The 22,021-nt window shown below is 48.6% G+C and overlaps 1 protein-coding gene across 6 annotated transcripts in view; it reads right to left on the reverse strand.

Moving 5' to 3' along the window:
* The window catches only part of SEMA5B (semaphorin 5B), a 116,497-nt gene that overhangs the window by 19,526 nt on the left and 74,950 nt on the right, over positions 1–22,021 (reverse strand). For all 6 annotated transcript variants that reach the window (XM_046659717.1, XM_046659718.1, XM_046659719.1 and 3 more), the window contains 3 exons: positions 20,196–20,385; positions 15,407–15,506; positions 10,713–10,758 (listed from right to left, as the gene is read on the reverse strand). In XM_046659717.1, the coding sequence (XP_046515673.1) occupies positions 10,713–10,758; positions 15,407–15,506; positions 20,196–20,346 (297 nt within the window). In that variant the 5' untranslated portion in view covers positions 20,347–20,385. The remainder of the gene's footprint in view (positions 1–10,712; positions 10,759–15,406; positions 15,507–20,195; positions 20,386–22,021) is intronic.

Raw genomic sequence — 22,021 nt, forward strand, 5'->3', positions numbered from 1 at the left:
TGATCTTAACTGCTCCCCCTCCTCCCAGCTCTGTGCTGTGTGCTTCCCGCCTTGTTTCCCTTGTAGCATCACTCATGCTCTGTCGTGGGGTCAAGTGCTGGGGGACGCAGCTTTCACTCCAGGACCTAAACGACACTACCGTGTTTCTAAGAGCCCATGGCATTAGGAGAGAGCTGTCCCCACCCAGCATCCCCCCTTCCCTCCATCTATTCTGTCTCTACTCTCTGACATCCCTCCCAGCCTCTGAAGAGCAGCTGGAGGGAGGAGTGATACCCTCCACATGCGGGCAACATCAACAGCTCTGCCGTGTGGCTCATTCCATCTTTCTGGGTCACATGTATAAACATGAACTGCCTACTGTCCTGAGAGGGGGAGCCCTGAGCAAGCAGCTCTCCCAGCCAAATGGGGGAAAAGCCAAACCACCTGCCTTTAATTTCTAACAAAGCTCCTTCTAGCCATGAAGTCACTGCCTGCAGAGCTCCAGGGGCTGGGATGTGGGAGGGGAAGGGGGGCACAGGAGAGGGAGCAGGAGGGCTGCTCTCTGCTTTCCAGCCTGCAGCCCACCCACAGCCCCAGGACAGCTGCTTTGAGGGCCACAGTGAGGCTGACTTCTGCAGACCCCGCATGCAGGAGCTGGGTGACGAGTTTGGTCCATCAGAGTTTGCCTCCATCAGACCTACGAGCAGGCTGGGCTCATCCTGCCATGCCAGGCCTGGAGCTCAAGCCTCTGCTCCCAGACCTTAGAGAAAGGCAAATGGCCTCTGGCCTCTGGCCACAGAGCCATGGGGTTCATCTGGACAATGAATGGAGCCATTGTCATACTCAGGGCCCCATTGGCTCCCAGGCTGAGCCTGATGTGAGAGGAAAGAGAGACATAAACGAGCAACCTCAGGGCCTCTGGGGGCAGAAAAGAGCAATGACCCACAAACACTGCAGATGTCCAGGCCTAAGGCTCCGAACCGTGGGTAGCTGCAGGGGACTGTGTAGGCAAAAGGGCCTTGCTGGGGCCTTGGGGTCCCTGAGCACAGGGCACTTTGAAGGGATCAGCTTTGTTCCTAAGGGGGTGGGTATTCCCTTGGGTGGGGGGCCAGGTGTGTACAGTTAAAAGGAGTTAGATAAAGTTACACTGAGCTGAACTTGGGACAGGCACTGTCAGGGACTTGACACACCCCTCTCTTTGATCTTCTCCACAGCCAGTGAAACACGTAGCCTCTTGCTCATTTTACAGGTGAGAAAAATGAAGCTCAGCGAGGTTGAACAATTTGCCCAAGGTCACAAAGCTAGTAGGCAACACATCCAAGATGCAAACCCAGACAACTGACACCAGAGCTAAGCTCTCTCTGTCACATCCCGCAGCCTCTCACAGCACATGGATTTCTCAAAGCAAAAGTTAGAACACAGGGCCTGAAAAGAATACGTGTATTTATAATGATGACAGCACAGAGCGGACTTGTTTGAGTCATTTTACTTATTTTTATTTTACCTTAAAAATGATTTTTTCAAAGTAATGGTGTACAGAGTCGAAAAAGTTAAATAGTATGAAAAAAAGCCAGCAACCCACTCCTCTCGCACCACAACCCCATTTCCCAAGGACAACCACTTTCAGCTCTTTTAGCTGTTTCTCTATATATGTTGAATCCAATTTTTCAAAAATATATATCAATCTCAGAGCTCATTTTCTGACTTTCTGTTATGGAGGTGAAGGTTTTTCCCACTTACCCATCCCCATTCTCTCCCACCCCAAAGCAGGCACACTCTCCTCCTCCTCATCCTCCTGTTATATTTATGTCATACTGTTTATTATTTTAATATAATTGTTTAATATTTTAAATTAAAGTCAACATTGGTATTTACATTATTATGAATATGTAAAAATTGTTCATAGTACCCCAGATTTCACTGAGTGTAAGACAGCATTGATTGTAATATGAACCACTAAGAAAGAAAATAGGCTGCCAAACTCTTTTATTACTTAAATTTTTAATGTAACTTATTGAAAGTGCTCTTATCTAGACACACATTTTTTATTATATATCAATCTTGCGCATACAGAAAAGAAAAATGTAAGCAAAATTAATTAAGTATTCTTAAACCTTCTTTGAATTCAGAGTTCATCTCTTCTGAATCACTTTCCTATTCAGAGTTGTCAGTGCTCATTTTTTGTGGTTTTGTTTGTTTGCTTGCTTGTTTTAGAGTATCATTCTTTGAGCCACTCAGGGTGTCAGTGATGCAGCAGTTCTTACAGAGTATTCCACTCTGGTCTCCAGAATTTTCTTCCAAGCTACTGACCCCATTCTGCAAGTATGGATGCTGGCACTTTCTTGATCTTGCCAGAAGGTGTCCACAGAAGGTTTTCTGACAAAGTAGGACTCATATTCCCTCCTCATTCAATCCTACAATGGTTTGTGGACTGAAATGTTAATGGATTGCTGTTGTCGGGTCAGATCACCGGGAATAATGACCAACCTCACACCCACACAGGCAATGACAACTCCATCAGGAATGCAGCCTGGCTGACAGTGACTGTAAGATCCTTCCACAGAAAGACACGGCCTGATTTCAGGCTTGTTAAATGTAAAAACGTATATCTGAGAATCAATGAAATATGCCTCGTCTGATGAGGTTTCCTTTCTTGACCAACTTTATGTTTTTCCTGGACTGAATAATTGTCTTGATTTTCTACGTTTGCTTGTTTTGCAATGTACCTATCACTAACTTTCCCCAAATGCCCAACAAGTGTTACAAATCCCTCGTAGCATCACTTGCTAACTATCCACACAAATGGTCCAGATAATGTTAGTTCCCATCCTCTTCCCTCTGCCCCAGTACGGACTGTTGTTCTTGAGGCCTCCTGCTTGCATATTAACCTGGAACTTACCTCCTCTCTTCTCCCGTTCACTAAATTTCATGTTTCCCTCTTTCTTGATTTACTTGTTTATTTTGGTGGAACACATCTCCAGTAACTTCCTAAGAAATGGAACACGGTAGATCAATGTTTAAAAATTCTTGGATGTCTGATCCACTCTATCTTCATACTTGATTGATAGTTTTGATAGAGAATTCTAGGTTGATCATAATTTTCACTCAGAATTTTAAAGGCATTTATGCCTCCACTGTCTTCTAGGTTCCATTGTTGCTGTTGAGCAGTCTGATGACATTCTTATTCCCCATCCTTTGTAGGGGCCATTTTCTTTTCTTCTTTAGACTCTAGAAGCTTTAGGATCTTCTCTTTAATAGCAGAATCCTGAATTTCACACTGATGTGTCTTAGTGTAGGTCTGTTGGGAACCCAGTCAACCCTTTCAGAGAAGATGCACCCTCTGTTTTGGCAACCTTTCTTATGTTATTTTTGTCTTTAATTTCTTCCTCACCTTTTCCTCTGTTCTCCTTTTTGTAACTCTTATTCTTGATCCAACCCACTGTTGGCCCTTGTATATCGATCCTCTGGTTTTCTGATACTTCTCCCTATTTTTCATTTCTTGTTTTTTGGTTTTGTTCTAATTTCTGGGAGATTTTTCTTCAATTTATTTCTTCAATTCAACTTTTATTTCCCCAATCACATTTCTGATTTTTATATTTTTGTTTTCTTGTTTTTATTTTGGTAAAGAGTGACCCTGAGCTAACATCTATTGCCAATCTTTTTTTTTCTTTCTTCTTCTTCTCCTCCTAACCCCCCAGTACAGAGTTGAATATTCTAGTTGTGGGTCCTTCTAGTTGTGGCATGTGGGACACCACCTCACCATGGCTTGATGAGTGGTGCCATGTCGGCACCCAGGATCTGAACTGGTGAAACCCTGGGCCACTGAAGCAGAGTGCGTGAACTTAACTACTCAGCCATGGGGGTGGCCCCTGAATTTTGTATTTTTAATTTTTTTTTGAGGAAGATTAGCCCTGAGCTAACTGCTGCCAATCCTCCTCTTTTTGCTGAGGAAGACTGGCCCTGAGCTAAGATCCGTGCCCATCTTCCTCTATTTTATATGTGGGATGCCTACCACAGCATGGTGTGCCAAGCGGTGCCATGTCCCGGGATCTGAACCAGCGAACCCTGGGCTGCTGAAGTGGAATGTGCAAACTTAACCGCTGTGCCACTGGGCCAGCTCCTATTGTTTTATAAATAAAAATATTTTTACATGTCAGAAGATACTAATCAGTTTTTCTAAATAATTTTTTTAAATGTGTTCTTGTTTTTCTTGCATTGTCCCTGTTTCTTACAGCTTCTTTAATTCTGTTTGCCTGTTTGTTTTGGTCTTTCTCTTTCACTTTAGAGGGTTTCCTCAAATGTCAGGTGATTTTGGGCCATTTGTTCATGTTTTCTAAAAAATCACTAACCATTTTCTGCTGACCAGAACCAAGGCTTCTTGGAGAAATGGCTGATTCCAGGTCTGGGCAGCAAATGTACAAAGTGAGTCTGGAACATCTCCTCACACCAAATAGCAAGGATGCAATCAAAGACAAGGGCCGTGTCAGAGGACCCAGGAGCCAACCTGAAGGGGCCTCCTACTGGCGAAAGACGGGATAGTCATGAAAGATAACTACAATGGACTGAAACTCATCAACAATGTTTAAGGCCATGAGTCTGTAATGATAATAATAATAAAAGAATAAAATTAATTGATCATCATTGACAGATACTCGCAAACCAGCTTATTATTTGAAAACTGGTGAATATATAAAGACAGAGTAGCCAACATTTATCCTGCCTTTCCTATATGACTGCATCACTGGGTAACCAGAGAATAGAAGAGAAGTTTCTTTTTGTAGTAGTCTAGCTAATATATTTTAACACCTAAGAATTAATAGATCTAGGAAACGATAATCAGTGGCTGCTAACATCAAAGAAAGTAGAGAAAATCAGACAGCATGTATCCCCTAAAGAGAGTACACAAGAATACCCATGAAATAATCTTCTCAGAATCTAAACTGAATAAAGTCTTTAGATATAACAATCAATTTACAGATGATACAGGGAATAGAAGAGCGTTAAGTTATACCATCTAGATTGCAATCAGCAAAATCCAGACTGTGGGAAACTCTATAGGACAAACCACCAGGTTTCTTCAATAAATAAATTGCACAGAGAGAAAGAAAGGAAACATTGTTTAACAAAAGCTTAAAAGACTTATCAACAAATTGTAAAGTATGGTCCTTATTTGGATCCTGACTCAAACAACCAAAACTATTTAAAAATTTTATAGGACAATTGGGGAAACTTAAACATTGATTGGATATTTAGTGATACGAAATTGTTCATTTTGGGTTTTTTTTAATATAAAAATAATCTTTATTATTTAGAAACGTACACTGAGATATTTATGATGGCAAGATATGTCTGAGATTTGCTTCAAAATAATCAAGGGCAGGGAAATGGAGGATAGAGATAAAATATGATTGACCATGAGCTGATAATTGTTAAGCCTTTAAGTTGCTGTTGAGAACACTGGGTTCATTGTACTATATTCTCTACTATTGTGTGTGTATGAAATTTTATGTGATAAAAAAGTGTTTTTGTTTGTTTGCTTGCTTTAAGAGTAAAGGACTAAACAGATAATTGGGAACTCCATGGGCAGGGTTTTTATAGACTGGTGGACTTCTTTTAGCGTGCCGGGGGTGTGCCTTTATCATTGGGAGACCCCTCTATGTCATATTCTAGAAGTTTGGTCTCTGGAGCCATTGAGTTTCTCCAGCAAGAACTCCTCCAGTCTCCTGCCTGGGAGTAGGGCAGGGGGCATCCAGAAAGTAGACTTTCATTTGACCTCTTTGTTCTAGCCCCACAGCCCATTTAGTGCCCTTTACCTTTCCTGGAGCCCCCAAATTTGGAGCCTCACCAGCTGGGTCTCTGGAGAAAGGGTCTTAGTCTCCTTTGTTGGGGGAGGGGTAAGATGGAGGGAGAGAGTGCTGTGTGAGATGGAATAGGAGACCTGGGTTCCAACCCCACAATTTAGAGAATGTCAACCATTCCCCCCTTTAGGCTTGAACCTCATCCTTACATTCCACAATGCCTGACACCAGAATTTCTGAGCCCTTCTGGGGAGCTGGCTCGCTTCTCTGCCTCATCTCCCTCTATAAACTGTTCTGCTCTGTAAGTCAGTTATGATTGCTCCATTCACTTTCTATCTCCCCAGAATGCCTTTAATCTCCTCTCCACTGACATCTCTTTTGTTCTCTCTGTCATTGTGGATCTGTACCTTTTAAAATGTACTCACTGTCCTTTTAGAGGGCTTTTGTGAAGGAGTAGAGATAGACATATATGATCAATCTGCCACACATAATGCTTTAAACTGGGACTGTCCCAGAAATTCCAGGATGGCGATCTCTAGCAACAGAGTGACTGCATGGTTGTCTGCTGTGGGAGAGAGCAGCCAGGAACTGGATAATCTCCTGTAGACTGAGCAACTCCCCTGGACACCAGAGACGACGGCTGAACATTAAAACATCTTCTGAGCTTTAAGTCTACCACTCAGCAGAGTTTAGATTTCAAACAACCCTAGAGTTGCCAGACTCTAGCTTAGAGAAGGTGGAGATAGTGAGAAGAGAGCTCAGGAATCAGCCTCACCGTCTGTCCGGGCCCAAACAAAGCACCATATGCGTCCTGATGCATGTGTGCAGAACGGTCCCCATTTCTGCACTTGCAGGACATCTGGCAGCCCAAGATCATAAATCCATTGCAATTAGGCCTCCAGCCACATCATACCCTGGAACTGCTCTGGCAAGGGTCACTCGTGAGGTCCTCACTGCTGAATCCAAGTCAGTGCATCACACAGCAGCCCCGGACACGGTTGGCCACTTGCCACCTTTTCTTTCCCAAACCAGTTTATTAAGTTTCACTAATAAATTCCCATGACAGATGAGCTCACTTGATTTCCCCTCCTTCTCCCCAGGCATGTGCAAGTGCACACACACGCACTCTGCTGCTACCTGCATCTCCCCTCCCTTCAGTGCCTGGAGAACTGGGAGAGAGGCTGGGTATTTTGATTTTCCTTAAGGAATAGTAGTTCACATAAATTGTTTAACAGAGGTTAGGTACTTAGAAGTCCTTTTAATGGACACTGGTTTGCATAAACTGTTTGCTTTTAGACTTTTCTTTAAGGGATGATGTTAATTATTTAAACTATCAATAAAGCACTGCATTTTAAGTTTGGTTAAATCATACCCTGGGGCCACATCGGAGGATCAGTTGCCTGGAATGGAGAGTTACAACCCTGGTACCCCGGGCAGTACGGAGCTAATGGAAGCTGGGCTGGGGAGCCTTGCCCCTGCCTCCTCTTGTTGCAAAGTGGTGCAGCTCATTTTTAGTACTTGGTTGCCGTGAGACACTTGTGATAACAGATGCTGAAGACTGAAAGGTTGTGAGGGGAGACCCAAAGCCCCAATAGCGCAGTGGCGGGGCGTGTGCTGAAGCCGGGTTTTTACAGCCGAAAGTCAGGGCTTTCTCACTGGGTCAGACAACAGACCAGGTGACCAGAGGCCAAGGTCTGCTGCCAGCCTAGTCGAGGGGATGCTGGATGGCCCACTCCAACTTCTCTCTCGTTCTCCCCTCTCTGTAGCCAGATGGTACCCACAATGGTGGGGAAATGAACAGGAAATGTATTTATTTCTCTCAGTTCTGTCACTGAATCAAGTCTGAATTCCCGAGGTCAGGCCCCAAAGAGACACTCTGGGAAGGCACTGAAACCAATTTCTGGTGCAACTGTGGCTGGTTTGCAGGGCCCTCCAGAGAAGCCCCTGAAGCTGAGACCCTGTCCCAAGGGCAAGTTAAGGGGCTCGCATAAGTTATTTTCCCGTGACTGAGACCAGGTCAACACCGAGCTGGATGAACCAGATGCTGACTCATCATAAAGCCAGAGAGTTCTAACATCTAATAAGGTAGGAGACCCAACATCTGATAAGGGATGGGACCTAACATCTGATAAGAGATGGGATCCAACATCTGATAAAGTGTAGGATCTAACATCAGATAAGGTGTGGGACCTAACATCTGATAATGGATGGGACATAACATCTGATAAGGTGTGGGACCTAACATCTGATAAGGGATGGGACCCATACCTGCAGGCCAGCTCTCAGTGACACATGGGCAAGCCAAACCAGTTGGGCATCATCTACAGAAAAGGCCTCTTGACATCCTAGAGCAGCATTTGGCTGCGCATTAGAATCACTTGGGAGCTTCTAAAATCCCAGTGCCTGGCTGTACCCCAGACCAATTAAGTCAGAATCTGAGGATGTGACCTGGCATCAGCATTTTTTAGAGATCCCCTGGTGATTCTAGTGGGCGGCCAAAGGAGATCTACTGCCTAGAGTCAGGCTAGCTCCATTCCCATCCTGAGTTATACTACCTAGCTGTGTGGGCCAGAAACCTAGATGGACCACTGTGGTCCAAGCCCTAGCTAAGCACGCCAGGGCTGCCAACTTCCCCAACTCCAGGGATCACCTTCATACAGCAGACAATGTGCCTGGTGCTCCCTGGCGCCGTGTGATGCTGTGACCCTGTGTGATTCTGCTGCCTGAAGATCTCCTCCCCTCTCTTCTCTCCATCCCTACTCCACGGCCTTAATTCATTCTGGCCATCACTCACCTGGACTATTGCAGCTGTCTCCTGCCTGGCTCCTCCACTAATCCATTCTCTGCACTGGGCCAGGTGATCTAAACACCACAACTGCTTATGACGCTTCTCTGCTCGAAACCCTTTAATGAGTCCCCATTGCCTTCAAAATAAAATATGGATGCCTCTGCTCAGCAGTGGAGACCCTCTGTGATGTGCCCTCTCTCTCTTCCCAGGCCTCATTCCCTACACTTATCCTACTCAGACCCTGTGATTCCGCCGCACTGGGCCCCTCGGTGCTCCACACTATTTCACACCTCTATATCTCCTCCTTAATTGCCTGGCAAACCTCCATCCTTCAAGCTCCAACCCAAGGGCAGCTCTCTGGGAAGCCGTTGCAGACCCTGCAGAGCCCAGTGGGTTCCTCCTGTCTCTGGGCCGCCACTGCACGCGCACGCACCTCTCCCTGTGTGCTTCCCGCAGCCCTCCCATTACTCTTGTGCATCTGTCTCTCTTTCCTTCCTTTGGACACTTCGCTGCTCCCAGAAAACCTTCATTTTCAGACCATGGGAACCTAACAAAAAGCCAACTGCCTGAGCTCAGGGCAGGACCCTGGATCCACTTCCTCCCACTCATTTTGATCTGTCTCTGCACTGGCTGCCCCCAGGCCCTGACCTGCTGGGTTTCGCATCTTGGCTTCATTTTCTGTGGATGCCACTTGGAAACTAGGCTCTGGATGGGCTGCTTATGACTGAACTGGCAGGCCACAGGATGCTGCCTCTGGGGACTTCCTCTGCCTTGCTCCAGCCCAGGCCCCAGGAACATGCCACATGGTTCCCATCCAGGAAAGGGAATCATTTGTGACCTCTTATATGCTTGCTCCTTGAGGCAAGGGACAGCCTGATTCACCTTTGGATCTCAAATGCCTAGTACCATGCCTAGGCCTTTAGCAGATATTCAATAAATGTTTCTTGGGTGGGAGGGTAGATGGATGGATGGGCAGGTTGGCTGGTAGGAGTATGGACAGAGGATAGATGGAGTGATAAATGGATGAATGGCATTTCCTTTCAATTTGACCTAGTTCCTCCCAGCCCCTCCTGTCCAACGGTCATGCCTTTTCTGCTCCCTATACCTCCTCTCTGCAACCAGCTGCAATGGCCCCTGGGGGTGTAGACCCAGGGGCAGCTAGAAGAAACCAGACCAGGATGTCACACCAGCTCACCAAGGATGTCTCCCCTTCCCCAACTGCCCTTTATAGTGAAACCCTGTACCAAACAGCCCAACACTAGACTAACTCCTCGAACGTTCTGTAATTAGGCCATATGATCACTCGTCATCTCTTCCTGGCTATGCAGGACTGTAAGCCCTGGAGGTCGGAGACTCTGCTTGTCTCACAGCCCCTCCACTCCCAGCTCAGTTCTGGTACACAGTCAGTGCTCATTGAATGCTTGATCACTGGGAGGCCAGCAAGCCTCCTAGACATGAGAACTGAGGCTCTCCCCTCAGTGAAGAAGACATGGCCTTCCTTTCTCTAGAATGTTCGGCCTCTGCAGAGATGGTTTGGCATCTGTTTCTCAATCTGGGATTAATGTTCTGGATCAAGGAGTCCCATGAAAATGCCTCCTAGAGCATTTAGGGAATTATGCTTGGGAAGTCCTCCTTGGCAGCAGATAATAAATCAATCAGCTCAGAGAAGACGCTGAGGCAGATGGGATCATGTCGCCCAGCTGAGAAAGGAACCGGGGACACCCTTTCCCTTGAGGCCCAAACTCAGAGACCCTCCTGTGGACTTAGAATGACCAGCTGTGCCAGTTCGCCCAGTACTGTCCCAGTTTTAGCATTGAAAGGCCTGCATCCTTGGACTCCTCGGTCCCAGGCAAATGGGGACAGTCGGTCACCCCGGCTCTGGTGCTCTTTTTCTCCTTCTTCAGCAGCTCCTCTGCACAATGCAGGAGCCCCACGTGTGCCTCCATGTTTACGTGGCCACCCCCCTCACTTCCGACTATCTTCCCAGCAGTTACCTCGACAGCTGGTGTCGGTCCACGGCCAGTGAAAGAGCCTGGGGCTCCCGTTTCAACCCTAGGGGCTCAATTCGAATCTTGCCCCTTTGTGCTGCCAGCCCTGGCTCCCAGATACCAGGGAAATTACAGGGAAGGGAAGGGAAACAAATGTACCTGGAGGAGGGAGACATTGGCAAGGCTGAGTCGGAAGAGGTAGTTCCTGTGAAAACAGAAACGGAAATGGTAAGTCAAGCTGGTTCTGCCAGGGGGTCCCCAGGAAGCAGCTTCCTGGCAGCTGTTTCACGGGTGCCACGACTCGGTGCCGACGGCAGAGGGCCTACAGGGGCCGGCCCCCAGGGGGCGCTTTACCTCCACTAGCTCATTAATCCTAACAGCAACCCAGGCGTGGAGAAAGAAAACTCCATTTTACAGGTGAGGAAACAGGTTGGGTAAATGGCCCAAGTCACAGAGACAGTAAGTGAAGGAGTTGAGATTAAAAGCCAGACTTGTCAACTCCGGGAGCCCAGGAGTCTCTGCTCCCTGGCCCTCCTGGCAGGCCCAGGGAGGAACCCTCAGCACCTTTCCCAGCCATGGAGCCCATTTCTGTTCAACTTAAAGCCTCATGGAGCTCTCGCAGGAACCCAGACGGGCCATCTTCCTCTGCCCCTCACCTACCAGCTTGAGCCACTCTCCTCCTCAAACAGGCCAGCCGTCCCTCCAGGTTCCACGCCCACGGCCCCTGGAGTCCCGTCTGCTTCCTCATCTCCTGCAGTCCCTCCGGTAATCAGTGACCCTGGATCTGACCTTTCCACAGCCACCTTCCTGAACCACCCTCTCTCCTCTTGTCCAAAGTGCCCCTCTGCCACCTCTCGATTCCTCTCCCCTGCTGCCCAGCCAGCACAGGGCTGCCAGACTCATCTTCCTCAAACATCATTTTCATCCTCTTGGCCTGATGCTCAAAAACCATAAATAAGGACACTTATGTCCACACAAAAACCTGTGCACAGATGTTTATAGCAGCTTTATTCGTAATTGCCAAAACTTGGAAGCAACCAAGATGTCCTTCGGTAGGTGAGTGGATAAATAAACTGTGGCACATCCAGACAATGGAATATTGGATAGGAATAAAAAGGAATAAAATAAAGAGGAATGAGCTATCAAGCCATGAAAAGACATGGAAGAAACTTAAACACATATTACTAAGTGAAAGAAGCCAATCTGAAAAGACTATATATATATATATGTCAAATTATGTGACATTCTGGAAAAGGCAAAACTATGGACAGAGTAAAAGAATCAGTGGTTGCCCGGGGTTGGGGCAGGAGAGGGAGGGGTGAATAGGCCGAGCGCAGAGGAATTTCAAGGCACTGAAATTATTCTGTATGATAATGTAATGGTGGATGCATGTCATTATACGTTTACCCAAACCCATAGAATGTACACCAACAAGAGTGAAGCCTATTGGAAACTACAGACTGGGTGATAATGATGTGTCAATGCAGGTTCATCAGTTGTCACAAATGTACCACCCAGGCGGGGGATGTTGATGGTGGGGAGGCTGTGCATGTGTGGGGGCCAAGGGTATATGAGAAATCTCTGTACCTTCCCATCAAGTTTGCTGTGAACCTAAAACTGCTCTAAAAATAAAGTCAATTAAAAAAAACAAACTTAAATAATAATAATGATGATGATGATGATACTACTATGAATATCGGCCACTCACAGTGTCAGGCAATGCTGACATTGCTTTGCCTGGACTCTGGAGCCACGAGGCCACTATGCCTGGGCTTGGAGGGTGGCAGAACCACCAAGTCAGGGCGCCACACGAAAGTGACTGCAGGTTCACAGAGTAGACTCTGCTAGAGACCAGGAGAATTACAGCTCAGCCACCTGCTGGGGCCTTCTGAGAGCCTCAGTGTCTGCATCTGTGAAATGGAGAAACCAGTGCCTGTCTTGTTTCACAGGGCCACGGAGACAGGGGAACTCTGTGGGGCACGTTAAGAGGCTCTATTAATATCAAGCAGACCTAAAGTCTTGGTTTTCCCTAAGAATTTTCTTTCCTTATTACATCTTCTTTTGGCCATTCCTCTTTTGGCTCCTGAAGTTTTTGGGAATAATTGCTTTAGAAAGTTCTGGCCTACCTCAGCTGTGCTGAGACAAGAAAGGCCGGGACAGGTTGCGGAGTGGGCCAGAAAGAGGAGGGGCCCCGCGGGATGAATCCAGGCCTGAAGGAGACCCCTGAGGCAGAGACTTCTCTTTCCCAGCTCTGGCTCCAGGCCCAGGCCCCACTTAGCTTCTTTGCTCCTAAGGCTGGGTGGCCTCACCGATGACCTTGGCTCCAGGCCTCTGCTGTCCCTCCCCAGCCCCCTGCCCTGCCCTGCCCCTCCCTAGGTCTCTCACAGGGCTTCCCCACCCCCACCCTCCTGGCCTGGGGACAGATGGGCTCTGGTTCATACTCTAGGCTCTGCCCCAGCTGTCTGCTCAGGTAACACAGGCGTCTGCTCACAGCTTTAAAAAATTAGGGGAAACATTGCATCATTTTATTCATTTTTATCCCATCGAAAACCATTCATCACAACACTGCAGTCTATTCTTCTGGGAGATGAGAACAGAGAGAGATCTCTGTAGCCTGACCCGCCCTAAAGCCCTTATGGAACAGGGCAGGGTATAAATGAATAACAAATTTCCCTAGCCTGAATTCCAGAGGCCCAGGGGGGTCGGAAGGAAGAGGGGCGGGAAACGTCAGGCAGAAGAGAAGAGGGGAGGAAAGTGACCTAGAGAAAGCGGGAGAAGAAAGAAGCAGAGGACCCACTTCATTTGCTGTCGGGGTGGAAGGGACCAAGTCCATGATGACTGTCCCCCTATTCTGGGGGCAGAGCCAGGCTCAAGGACCCAGGAAAAGCTGTGCCTCCCCCTATGTGGGGGGAAGGAGCGGATGGGAAAGAGCAGTGTGACCACAGGCAGGCAACTTAATCCTTCTGAGCCTCACCTTCCTGGTCCACTCAACGAGGACAATCACAGAATCCACTTCCTGAGTTGCTGTGAAGACTGGATGGTTTATTCCATGCCTGATTGACTACATGTTTAGATGCTTTACTACAATGTGGTATATAAAAGAATGCCTGACATGTGGCAGGCGCAGAATGAAGGACAGCTTTCAAAATGCTTCCACAAGCTTCAGAGCAAAGCATCAGGAGTTTAAAAAGTGCGTGTGTGAAGCTGGTGGAATCTGAATAAGTGAGAAGTATTGAGTCAATGTCAGCTTCCTGATTGCAATGTTGTGCTATCGTTATGCAGGATGTTACCATTGGGGAAAGCTGGGCGAAGGGTATACGGATTGGATCTCTCTGTATTATTTCTGACAACTGCACGGAAAGCTCCGATTATCTCCAAATAAAAAGTAAAACAATTATTCTGTTGGCTGGGAAAATAAAGTCCATACTCTTGCATACTTGCCTATGTACAGATTCCCTCTGGGAGGACACACAAACTCACTACAGGGCGTGACTCCAGGGAGGGGTCCTGCTTGGTGTGGGAGGGGTTGCGGGGGCCCTTTTTTTCACTGTATACTCTTTTGTACCTTCTGAATGTTCCACCATAACACATCTCACTGATGCAAAATAATTTGTTAATTTCAAAAGAAAAAGAGAATGCATTCAGCCCCAGCTTCATAAGAGCCCGGTGATGCTGGCAGCACAGAGACTGCAGCCCAGACTTTACAGATGAGGAAACTGAGGGTCCAAGGTCAAGATCACCCAGGACAAGATGCAGACCATCTCGTCCTAGTCCAGAGCTCTGTCTTTGACTTGCTTCCCTTTCCTACAGCAAATGAGGGGGTGGGGACACTCCGGACAGCCCAGAGGTCAGGGATGGTCAGCTACATAGTGTAGCCTGGAGGTGCCCAACCCAGTGGCCACCCTCCCCCACCCCCAGACCCGCTGACTCAGGACCTCTAGGGGGAGAGCTTCTGCAAAACCAGTGTAGCTGGCGCTGATAACATGGACTGGCAGAAAAACTCTAGCTCTGGGGTTAGGAGGCCTGGGGTCTAGTCCCCATACTCTGTTGTCATCTTGCTATGAGTTCTTCAGAAGGTCACCTTCCCCTCTCTGTCCCCTGCCTCTTCATGTTTAAATTGAGGGAGGTGGATTAGACCAGCGATTCTAAACCTCAGAGTGCACGGAGCTCACCTGGAGGACTTGCTAAAACGCATGCAGGTCGCAGGCCCCATTCCCAGAGTTTCTGACCGGCAAGTCTGGGGTGGAGCTCGAGAACTGCATTTCAAACAAGTTCCCAGGTGCTGCTGGTGCTGCTGGTGCTGCAGTGGACCATCTCTGAGCTCCCTTCCCCACCAGAACTGGTCTAGGATTTTGTGAGAACTGTCTCCTACTACCCTGCCCCATAGAGTTTCCACAAGTCCTCCCTAGAGCATATTATCCTGTGAATCCCGGACCAGGACAGTGGGGTAACCGAGGTCAGGCAACAGGGAAGTGAGGCCCTTCATAAAAGCAGCCCAAAGCCTGTGTCCCGTGTCCCAGGTGCAGGTGGCCAGCCGGCCAGCAGGGGGCTCCAGGGCACCTTCTCTGCGCCGAGCTCCTGGGGAGCACGCCAACCAGGCAGGTCCTGGCCAGCAGGCTTTCCTGCTCTCAGTAACCGCCAGCCACTGAGGGATGTGGCTTGCTGAGATCCGGAGGTCTAGAGGTCACTTCCCACCTCCACTTCCCCAGAAATGCTTCCTTCTGTGAGGGACAGACAGGGCTTGGCAGAGAGGAACAGAGCCCAGGGTGAGGGTCTGCCCACGGTGGACTCATCCTATCCACTCAATTCTAAGCACCCTCACTCCTGGCCCCAACCTTCCAGCACCTCATTACCTGGCTCCCACGATGAGCTGGTTCCTGGAGGGATCCAGAGCGAGCTGGGAGAAATCTCGGGCTCCAGGGTAGGTGAAGTTAGAGATCCATGGCTTCAGATCTGGTGGAAGGAGAGACAGCCGCTTGGTTACTTTTGGGCCAGGGGCTCCCAGCTGCCCCAGCATCGGACCCAAGAATGGAAGGGCTGCAGTCACGGTGAAGTCACGGACCAGCGAGGCAGGTGGGCACCACCTGCCCACCTCTGTGAGTAGTCAGCCGGGGGACACAGGGAGTGAGGCTGTTGTCACTGTTCCTGCTACGTTCCCTACCTCAGAGAAGGGCCCCGCCCACCCCCTAGCTGCCCAAAGGGAAACCTGTAATCATCCTTGCCTCTCCCAGACCCCCACCAGCCACATCAAACACACTGGCAAATCCTGTCTGTTCTGCCTCCAAATTGTTTCTGAAGTCCATCCATCTCGCCCTCTGCGCCCCAGCCCCCAGCCAAGCCGCCATCATCGCTTGCCTGGACTGGTGCCAAGAGCATCCTAACTGGCCTGGCTTCCACTCCTGCTCCTCCAGTCTGCTTTCCACAAGGCAACCAGGGCGATCTTTCTAAAATGCAAATCTGGTTATGTCACTTTCCAACTCAGAACCCTAAAATAGCTCCCAGTTGCCCCCAGGAAAAGTCTCAACTCCTGTGAAGTCCTTCGGGTTCTGGCCTCACTGTCCTCCCAAGTCGAATGCCTGGCACATTAATTATTTAGTGACCCACCAAAAGACTGATGCTTCATCTTTACATTCCCCCTCAAACTGTCCACCCCCGCCACACTAAATTAGAACACTGTGCACTTCTCCAGACCTATCACACAAGAGCCTGCAAACCTTTGCACTTCTGTTCTCCCTTGAACGAACGGCTCCTGGTCACCCCCATCCCCGCCCCGCCTCCTCCAAGAAGCCTTCCCTGACTCCGCCAAGCCAGGGGGAGGGGCTCCCACAGACTTCTGCTTTACTACCATCAAAGCCCCCATCTTGCTGGGTGTCTCACTCGGTAGTTTGCCCTGGGGGACCGGGAAGATCTTGCTTCTTGGATCTCCAGGCTCTTCTCGGCATCTGGAAGTATTTGAATGAATGTATGAATAATCCTCAACTCCCTTCTGTACAAGAAGAATCAAGTTTTCAGACAAGACTCCATGGAGGCGGGAGAAACAGAGGGTGGGTGGTTAGTGTCCATCCCTATCCCCAAGGAAGGATCTTCCCAGGTGAGGCCAAAGCCTTTGATGGGGACTGGGCGGGCAGAGAGACCGATCTCGCAGCCCTCTAGATGGAGGGGCAGTGGTCTGGGGAGGGTACGCCTGGGGAACAGTGCCCAGGTGACCTGCCCTCTTTCATGCCAATGGGGGTAAAGATGAGGGGAAATGTGGGGCCTGTGCTTTCTCCCCATAGTGCATTAGCGACTGGTTCACAGAAGGCCCAGAGGAGCGTGTGTGCGCACACGTGTGTACGTAATCCAAGGGAAATAAATCATTGCTCATTATCCCTCCACTACAGAGTAAAGGCAGCCCTTCATTTCTGCACAACAGGCAAACACTTAATCGCTCCCTGGAGAAGTGGAGGTTTTGCGAGTTGGATGTTTTTCAGAAAACTGTGATATGCACGATTAAAAAAAAAGAAAGAAAGAAATTCTGCAGCAAAATGAAGCAAGCCTCTTGGGTCAGCCTCTGCCCTCAGCAGGCAACTACAGGTTGGAAAGGATTATCAGGAAATTGCAATGGCACTTGGGCAATATGGGTATAAGTTGTGGATCTGGAGTCAGGTAGACTGGATATTTAGCTGACCTCAGGGCCACTCTCAGAAATCCTGGTAGGATATGATACTACCTTAGAGACTAAGCCAAAGGTCCTCCTCCTCCAGGAAGACTTCCTGGATTATTACCTCTCCACCCTGATCTTATTTTGTTCCACATTCTCTCTACCCTTTCTGTTCCATTCACATTGTATGTTTTTGTAGCTCTGAATGTGCTCAAGTCTGTTTTCTGTGGGGAGAAGAGTGTGAGGGGCTTGCTATCGCTATCAGACTGGGTGTTCCCCAACAGCAGCAACCGGGACTCACTTGAATTCCCTTCTCCCTTCCGACAGGAGTATTCCAGATGTGGGCAGCTGAACAGGGGAAGAGGTGGCATGACTGGTCTGTGGCAAACCAGGAGAAACTCCACCTGGGGGGCTTCTCGGCTCAGTCTTCCATAAGGCCCTTTCTTGGGGAGGAGGGGAGAGGATAAAGAAACAGGGCAGAAGCCAGGGTGACAATGGGAGGTGGGGGCCGGGGGAGTGGAGGGTGGTGGCCCCTTCCAGTTTCTGTCCCTCTCTCCTAGCTCCGAAGGGACTGACAAGGGCAAAGGAGAGAGACGCAGGCGGGTGCGGCATGGTGATCCTGGGGGAGCCAACTTGGGAAGGGAGCCAGCCTCCTCTTATTAAACAGGCACGGAGGACCAGAGGGGAGGCTGTCTTTAAAACCCCAAGCACGTTCTGAGCTGCGTGTGCTGCGAAGGCTTTGGACGGCAACTTTAAGAGAAAAATGACATTCTCCGTGACGCGCCTGTGATTTTAATTATCGTCAATTCGATTACTCACTTTGTGGATTAACCACCGCCAGCGTTAACTCCATCCTGGCTTCTCCCTGACGCCTAGAAAGGTGGTACTGTGGCAACAGGAATAATGCAGCCAGAGAGAAACCCAGGTGGGCCCCCCTTAAAGAAACCCATAGGAGAAACGTCACCTCAGCCAGCAGAAAAGGGTCTGTCAGATTCTGCATCCAGCAGCTCCTCTGGGGTATTTAGGGGTTATTCACAGATCAGACAGGTGTCAGAGGAGAGGGAAACTCACAGCTACAGGGTGGAAGCTGCTGCTCAGTCAGAAATAAGGTGTAACATCGGAGGAGACTCTGGAGGCTGGGGGTTGGTGCTGGGCTGGATTATGGTGACTTCTCTGGACACAGCATCACCCAGTATGAACCAAGACCCTAGTGTGTGCTCAGTTCTGCTAAAGGGCGTGGGGAGACCTGAGGACCAGGCCTGGGCCAGGACCAACTGCGCTGGGGGACCAAAGGGAGTGACATTTAAGGAACAACAAGAGATACTTGAGTATTTAAAGGAAACTCTTGTCCACCTCAAGAGCTTCCAGCTCTGTGCCTGGCGTCAAGCAGGATCCAATAAAAGCTTGGTGAATGGACAGGAAAACCCAAAGCTGTTAGCACGAGGAAGTGGGTGATTTGCGGGGAGGAAAAGCAGAGACGATGCCATTCCCCAGGGCTGTCAGTCCAGGATGACGGACCAGCTCTGCTTGCCCAGGGCTAAGGGGATTCCTTAATCCCTCCACATCCACCTCCTGTGTCAGCCTGAGCCTCATTCCTTCATTCTGAAATCTTCATTCAGAATCCCGCTCCTCTGTGCCCCACTTGGGCCTTCCCTTCAGTGACAGCCACCAGCACGCTGGGCGCCATCAGAAGTCGGAGGGTGCATGCGTTTTGTAGGCTTAACGACATCGCTAATTTATTTTAATCCACTTAAGCCTTCAAAGCCTTGGATCCCAGCTCAAACGGAGACAGCCGAGGAAGACCGCTGGAAACCCTCCTCCCCGGGACGGGAGCCGGTCCACAGCTGGGAATTCCACACTTCCAAGAGTCCCCAGCCTCCGCCCTAGCTCCTAGCCTCACAGCCCCTCCCACCCCACAAATCCCACACCAGCCTCTCGTTTCCATCTTGCCCCTCTAGACTGGCTGTGTGGGGTCCCAGAGGGGAGGCTGTGCGCCCTCCCGCCTCGGGCGCCTGAGGGAGGAGCACCTGACCCTCATCCGCGAGAGTGGGAAGAGCGCTGGATGGGAGTCTGGAGGCCATGGCTGAGGCCCGGCTCTGACAAATCTGGCCAACCCCCTACACCTCAGCCCTCCTACCTCTAGAAGGAGGCGGTAGTCCTTCCCTGCCTCCCTGCCGGGTCATTGTGAGGAGGAACTACGACAGGTGTTTATCAGACTTGAGGACTTGAGGTCCCCTGAGCTACATGTGCCTACCCCGCTGCGAGCCGCCACATAGGTGATGGATCCTGAGGTGTCGATGCGATCATAACACCACCAGGGATCCCCAAACTGGCTAACAGGTCATGGGAGAACATCTGGGATGCTCCAGTATTCGTGCCTTGTTTTGTTTTTGGACTGTCATCAAACGTATGTACTAAATTTAGAAACTGTTATTGAGAACTTATGGACCCCTCAGAATATGTCCAGTGAGTTACAAATCCCAGTTTGGGAAACACTATCATAGGACACTCTCATGACCTCCCTTGACAGACGGGGGTTCCCAGGGCCCCTAAGATGGGCATCCCTGTAGGCGTCTCAGAGCAGAAGAAGCTTTCCAGAGATCTCCAGACACTTCCTAATGAGTGAGTCATCTTCACTCTTCCCCCCAGGGAAGTCAAGAAACAGAGCTCATGCTTCCAGGAGAGCTGGAGCTGAGAGGACCAAGTAACCCTTGGCCGCCCACTCAGGGCACCCACAACCTAGTTCTCTAGCAAAGGAATCCCAGAGGAAGATCCCTCCTCCCCCAGGTAAACATGGAGGCAGGGCCTGAATAAATTGTCTGGAGACTAAATCAGACCCCTTCAGCCCATGGCTGCCTATCCTTCTTACCTCTCTCCCCAGAGGCAGAGTCTCTACAGGAAATGAACATCCTTGGACATCCAACAGGCAGAGAGGCTCTGCTGAGGTCCCACCTTCAGACACAGTCATTGCAAACAAGGATGGAGTGGGAAGTGACTCTCACCTGCAAAGGCCACGATGGGGTGTTCCCTCAAGGTGCACAGCTGCTCACTGCTGGGGTCACTGGTGACATCCTGGGAGCTGGAGAGGTGGAACACTAGCAGTGTGAGGCTGGGTGGCAACAGGGTGACAGCCAGGGGTCCCGGGAACACCATGGTGGGGCCCTCTGTAGTCCTAGGCAGGCTGGGGAAGTCCTGCAATGCAAACACTCAGGGTCACCAAATGCTCCCTCGGCAATGCCCCCTCCTTGCAATTTCCTCATGGTGGTCAGCAGCCCTACGGGCTTCGTGTGTTTGATTGTTTTTTAAAATAAATTTATATTTTATTTATGTTACTTAAAGCTTACTCTGCTTTGGTTATGCAAAGTTATAGATCATACCTTGAAAGCTAATTTCTCTTGTAATGGTATTCTGGACAAAACTGACAAATTACAGAGCTTTTTCTATTATGATCCCAAATGGCTTAAAATTAGTTTTAATGATAAAGGTGGTAGCTTAGGGATTTTAATAAATGGAGCTAGGACAAGTGGGTAGCTATCTATAAAAAGATAAATTTAGATCTATAACTCACACCTTAGACTAGGAAAAATTCCAACTGGATAAAAAATTTAAATGATAAGAATAAAACCATAAAAATACTAGAAGAAAATGCAGGCTGAATTCTTTATAACCTTGGAGTGGAGAACCGTGACTCAAAATCCAGAAGCTATTAAAGAAAAGACTGGTGCATTTAACCACATAAAAATCACAAACTTCTGCACGCCCCCTTACCCCAAAAACCAACATCAAGCAAAATCAAAAGGCAAATGACAAACTGGAAAAAAAATTTGCAGTCCATATCACAGACAAGGGGCTAACATTCCTTATATATTAAGAACTCCTGGGAATCAAGAGGAAAAAGACCAACACTCCACTAGAAAAATAGGCAAAGAATATAAAAGCAAAGAGGGCTTAAAAATATGAATGACGCTTATTCTCACTCATAATAAGAGCAGCGCGAATTAAAACTTTGAGCTATCACTCCACACCTACTAGTTTAGCAAAAATCCAAGTGAGATGACACACTCTGGGTGAGGCTGTGGGAAAGGGGCACTCTCATATACTGCTGGTGGGCGTGCAATACAGTCTGGCCCCGTGGAGAGGAATCTGGCAATATCTGGCAAAACGACAGAGGCATTTACACTTTGACCTAATTTCCAGGAGCCTAGACCAGTGCTACTCCAAGTGTGGTCCACGGACCAGTGTTGATCCACAAACTGTGACGACTTTTGGTAAGATAAATGCAGACATTTGAGAGTAAGTGTTTAAAAACCTTTATGGTAATTTGATGGAGCAATTTTTACATCTATTGGATCCAATACAATATTTGGGCTTATATTTTGCCTCGCTTTTTTTCTCCAATTCACTACTCTGGTAATTCACTTGTATTGAATTTTACATGAGTATCCGCCTGTGACAGATTGTAAACTGAGAAGTAAAGGCTGCTCCTTCACCACACAGAGCTGGGAAGCAAACCTAGCCGACAGGGGTGCCTGCACAGGTGCAGAGAGACTGATGCACAAGATTATTCCTCGTGGCATTCTTTGACGCGACAGAAGACAGGAAACAACCAAATATGCAGCAACTGCAGACTGCTTAAATAAGCCCTGGTATCTTCATAATGGAATACTATGTGGCTCTAGAAAAGAATGGGGATTTTCTCTAGATTTTGATATGGAGAAATCTCCAGGGATACTAAGTAAAAAAAGCAAGGTGCAGAACTGTGTAATAGCATGCTACCTTTTGTGTAAAAAAGAGGGTAGAAATCGGAATATATATTTACATTTGCTTG

This window comes from Equus quagga, chromosome 4 (genome assembly GCF_021613505.1).
Source record: "Equus quagga isolate Etosha38 chromosome 4, UCLA_HA_Equagga_1.0, whole genome shotgun sequence".
Taxonomy (NCBI): domain Eukaryota; kingdom Metazoa; phylum Chordata; class Mammalia; order Perissodactyla; family Equidae; genus Equus; species Equus quagga.